General features: G+C 34.8%; 1 protein-coding gene across 1 annotated transcript; it reads left to right on the top strand.

Moving 5' to 3' along the window:
* Positions 1 to 2,540: 2,540 nt before the first annotated feature.
* On the top strand, positions 2,541 to 3,429 carry LOC111388893 (large ribosomal RNA subunit accumulation protein YCED homolog 1, chloroplastic-like; the record flags this gene model as incomplete). The annotated part of the gene is made up of 1 exon (XM_023013718.1): positions 2,541 to 3,429. A coding segment is annotated over one exon (426 nt), but the record flags the coding sequence as incomplete, so codon positions are not given.
* Positions 3,430 to 4,460: the final 1,031 nt, after the last annotated feature.

The following is a 4,460-nucleotide window of genomic DNA, read 5'->3' as shown; positions in this document are numbered from 1 at the left end:
GATTTGTTTTTTCCGATAGCGTAATTTTTTTTTTTTTTTTTTTGCTTACAAAAGGTGTTATTTTGACTTTATTTTAGAAGTAATAATATGATGTCTATAGAAACCTTATGCAGTTATGGAAGCAAAAATCTTTGCAATGTACTTATTATGTACCACGGAATGAATAGCTTAGCGAGAAGTAGGAAGAATGGCATGGTGAACATGAAATGAAGGCTGACTGATGGAGAACTGTAATTTATATCAAAGAGAGGGATTTGGGAAAAAGGACTAGATTTATGAAGTAAATTTTTATAAGTTTTAACTCTATTGGTGGTTGGGGAATACAAAGACAAGGAAGTTGACATAGAGATTGACAAAGAGAATAAGATGGTTTCATACCCAAGAGAGGGAATTTGGGAAATTTTTATTTTTTTATGTATTGAGATTATAGGGTTGTATTTTCATTATCAACGTCTCTCTCTCTCTCTGAAGATTGCCTAGATTGGAGCCAATGCATCACACTCTGTAAAGGCCAGCTATATTCTTGACCCTGGTTGATTTTGTTTGCTTTGAATTGAGTAAATAAGAAAGTAAATAGACTGCAGAAAGTTTTCATACACTCAAGCTGCTGAGAATGAGATAAAGCTTCTGTCATATTCTTTGGTGTTGGCATGTAGTGCTGGTAGCAACAAAGGAAGAATATGAAGGATTTGAACATGTAAGAAACAAAGTTAAGAGTAGGGTGAAGAGTATTATAAGGTGCCCTTTGCCTTCTCAAAGCAATATGAGGGTCACGAGAATGCACAAAACCTGAAAAAAATCTCAGGATTTGAGTTTCCTTGAATATAGCCAAGTAACTCTTGATTAATTATCCGAGTAAAAAAATCTCAGGTACCAAATTTTGAAGTGACATAAGTGCACTAGTATAAAGGAGTTAATGTCTGGTTATTGACCTGAGAAGCAAAAGGGACACAGTGGGGCAATCCCAAATGAGGAGACCCATAATTCAAATTTTAGAAATGTCCTAAACTAGTAACTAACTTCTTCAAGTGTAAGGCGATCAATTTGAAAAGGAGAAACAACATATTTCGTGTCACTGGGAGGACTTCCGATCATAGTAGTCAAGACCAATGGATTCATGTCCTCTTCCAATCATCCTTATTTCCAGATCCTGAATTAAGGCAATCAAATTTCTCAGAACAATTTGAGATTGAGTTAATCTGTTAACAAACATCAGAAGATACAAGACGAAAGATAAAGATAGAAGGAATTTGTATTCATTGAGCCTATGCCACTAACACAGGTAAAAGGCCGTCTGCTAAAGTAATAATAGATAATGATGGTGACACTTTAGATTAGAGAACTAGCCAGAGGTTCCTGACATATAAATCATTCATGCCAGAATTAGGGATTCTAAGTGTTGGATGGACGGAGGTGGATAGACATGCAGAAGCTTGACCTTTTAGGCTAATGATGCTCCAAGAAAAGTTGCTTTCTTGGATGCCTGATAATCAAGGAACTTACGGCATGTTTGTGTAGATACTACTGGACAGTATTAAGGCATAAAAATAAGTTAAATCTTATTTATTTAACTGCCAATCCTACCCAGTACTCGGGAACAAATGAGCACTTAGTGTACTCAATTACTTATCCTCAGATATGGATATGGTGGAGGTTTTTCAACAAGATCCCAACAATAGCCTGTTTACCAATGCGTACATTTTCCTATTCCTCTTCCACTGGCACTTCTATTACTTCAACCTTCTTCTCCATGATTTCCCTCCATCAACCGTAGATTGACTTTTATTTCTATTGTAAATTTTTCGTTACTTTTGAATTTGGTGAGAAAAACCATCTTGGCTGTTTTTATTACACATATTCAATTCTTTTTTTGGAAATTTAGCAGTATTAACCTGAACGGTTGGGCTACATGTACATAACGATTTATATAATGGTTTACAGACACATGATGTAGTGAGATATGATTGGGTCAGAATTTATTCAACCAAATAAATAAATAAAACTTCCTCACTTTCCTTTTAACACCTTATCTAAATGTAAACCATTATGTAACTCTATTATGTACAAGTAGCATTAATCTAACTTGAATATATATTTTGGATTGGAGTGCTCAGATCTTTGTGGAAGTGTTACTTTGCATCCGAAAGTAATTAGATAAAGGCATGTATCTACGATATAGACACTTGGCCGTGCAAAAGAGGAGAGGGAAACATTAAATAGTTACTATTAATTTCTGTATCATTTTTGTCTTCATTTTTAGGTTTCTCAAGATTTAGCCCTTGTTTGAGTCACATTATATTCCTAAAAAGGCATTTTTGAATAGTGTATAGATGGAAAATGTGTGGTTAAAAAATAAAAAAAAAGTTTTGGATTTGTGTGTAATATTATTTTATCAAAGAATGTGTGGTTGAAATGATGTCAAATCACTGTTTAAGAATGTATTTTTTTTTTTTTAAATGTGGCTCAAACATAGCCTTACTATTTTTTCTGTTGTGCATATAATCTTATGATTTTTGTTTCAAAGTAACTCATTATGCTAATGCCGAAGGTGCGGTGAACCTGCTGCCGAGAGTGTCTACTCGGACTTCTCAATTTTATTGTCTGAAGAACCCATTCAAGAATCAGAGACCATAAACATGGGAGTAATCTTCGGAGAAGACAAATTCAAAAGTTTTGGTGTGAATGAAGAGGATGAATCAGATGACGATGCTTTGATCGATCCAGAGGATCAACTATATTTTCCCCTGGAGGAAAAATTTATCGACATTTCAAAGAATATAAGGGACCTTGTACATATAGAGATTACCATCAATGCTGTATGTAATCCGAGTTGCAAAGGTTTATGTCTCAAATGTGGTACAAATCTTAATATTAGCAATTGTAATTGTAGGACAAATGAGGTGGGGGGAAAAGGTTATGGTCATGGACCCCTTGGAGGTTTGAAAAAGCAAATGCAGCAAACATGATCTCAATAATTTGCTTTTAATATTCATTCAGTAGCATTGCTGAACTTTTTCCCTCATCTGTCTTGAAGGAAAATCACCTTGATGTATTATCTTGTGTATTCGCATTATTTCCAGTTGTTAAAGAGTCTGTTTTTCCTTCTCCTTTTTGGCTTACAACATTGTTAGGCACTGCTTTATTTAAGCAGCCAGGCTCTTCTTGTTCATACCAGTTCTGAGTGGACTATTTGACTCCTGGGGAGGCTCTTAAGTCCATCCCCCAGCCACCACGCGGTGACCTGCTCGAGCCATGGGAACACCTTGAGCAGTGCCACCTGCAGCAGACGTAATGGCATCCAAGGCATTGAAGGTTGGACTCTCCCAAGTACAAGGGATTGAAATGCATGTACTATTTACTTTTGCAGAAACTAAACTTGCTGGATTTGGTTCTTTAGTCCAAATATATGAACCCGTCCAATATTTTTTACCTTTTTTTTGTCTAGTTGTCATTTAACCTGCAATTACTTCCATCAGTTGGAGTTGGACCCCGGTTAGACAAAAAAATGTCCCATCTTAAATGCTCATTATTAGGATGCACTGTTATTATTATCTATCTCGACATAAACAACAAAGAATAGGAAAGAGAACAAGAAAACAAAATGCTCCTCACCCCCCGCCCCCCAACCAGAATAAATAAATCTTCCACTTAAAGAAGTCAACTAGTCTATAAAACTAAAGCTAAGATAATCAAATTATCGAGCTGATGCTAAACCTACTACCCCTCAAGTCATTTTAGTCTTTTTGATATTTATTACTTATGCAAATGCCTTAGCTGGTGAGACTAATAAATCTACACCACACGGCTGTTATGCTCGCAAAAATTGGGCATAAAAGTTGGAAAGCTCCAAATTCCAATTCTTGAGGCTTCAACTCTATTTATTCAACTTCCAAGTAAGAAACACAACTTACAACTCCATAATTTTTAAGTTCTTATAATTTGTAAATTACATTTGAATTCTCATAAATGGTCACTGAAGAAACTATATATATTCTGCTTCTTGATCAATCACTATTTTATTAAGCACGGATATGATGTGGAAGTCCAATAATATGTTTTTCATTTGATTCTTTGTAGTCTTACTCCTGCTGGATGATGAAAATTTTCTTGTCCGGTTCTTTGAGGATGGATCCATAAAAAATTTACATATCCCATACGAGTTTTAAGTAGAAAGAACATCGTATATAACAATAGACATGACTCGACACTACAAAGGATAATATTTTAACCTTTTTTTCTTTAATACCATTATCTACTATACTTACCAAACGTACCAAAAGTTTATCGACTCCATTCACTTTACTTATCTAAATAGTGCTTAAAATTTTGAGTCATAATCATTTCTTTTCCTTGATTGAAACTAACTACATTAAACTGTTTTGCCTCAAGTATGGCCTGTTTCCAAAAATTAAGGATATCCTTATTCTGTCTTTATCAAAATTATCATAGTGTTTCGCGCG

Source organism: Olea europaea, unplaced genomic scaffold, assembly GCF_002742605.1.
Source record: "Olea europaea var. sylvestris unplaced genomic scaffold, O_europaea_v1 scaffold5366, whole genome shotgun sequence".
NCBI classification, from domain to species: Eukaryota; Viridiplantae; Streptophyta; class Magnoliopsida; order Lamiales; family Oleaceae; genus Olea; species Olea europaea.
This window is presented reverse-complemented; position numbering and strand designations above follow the sequence as displayed.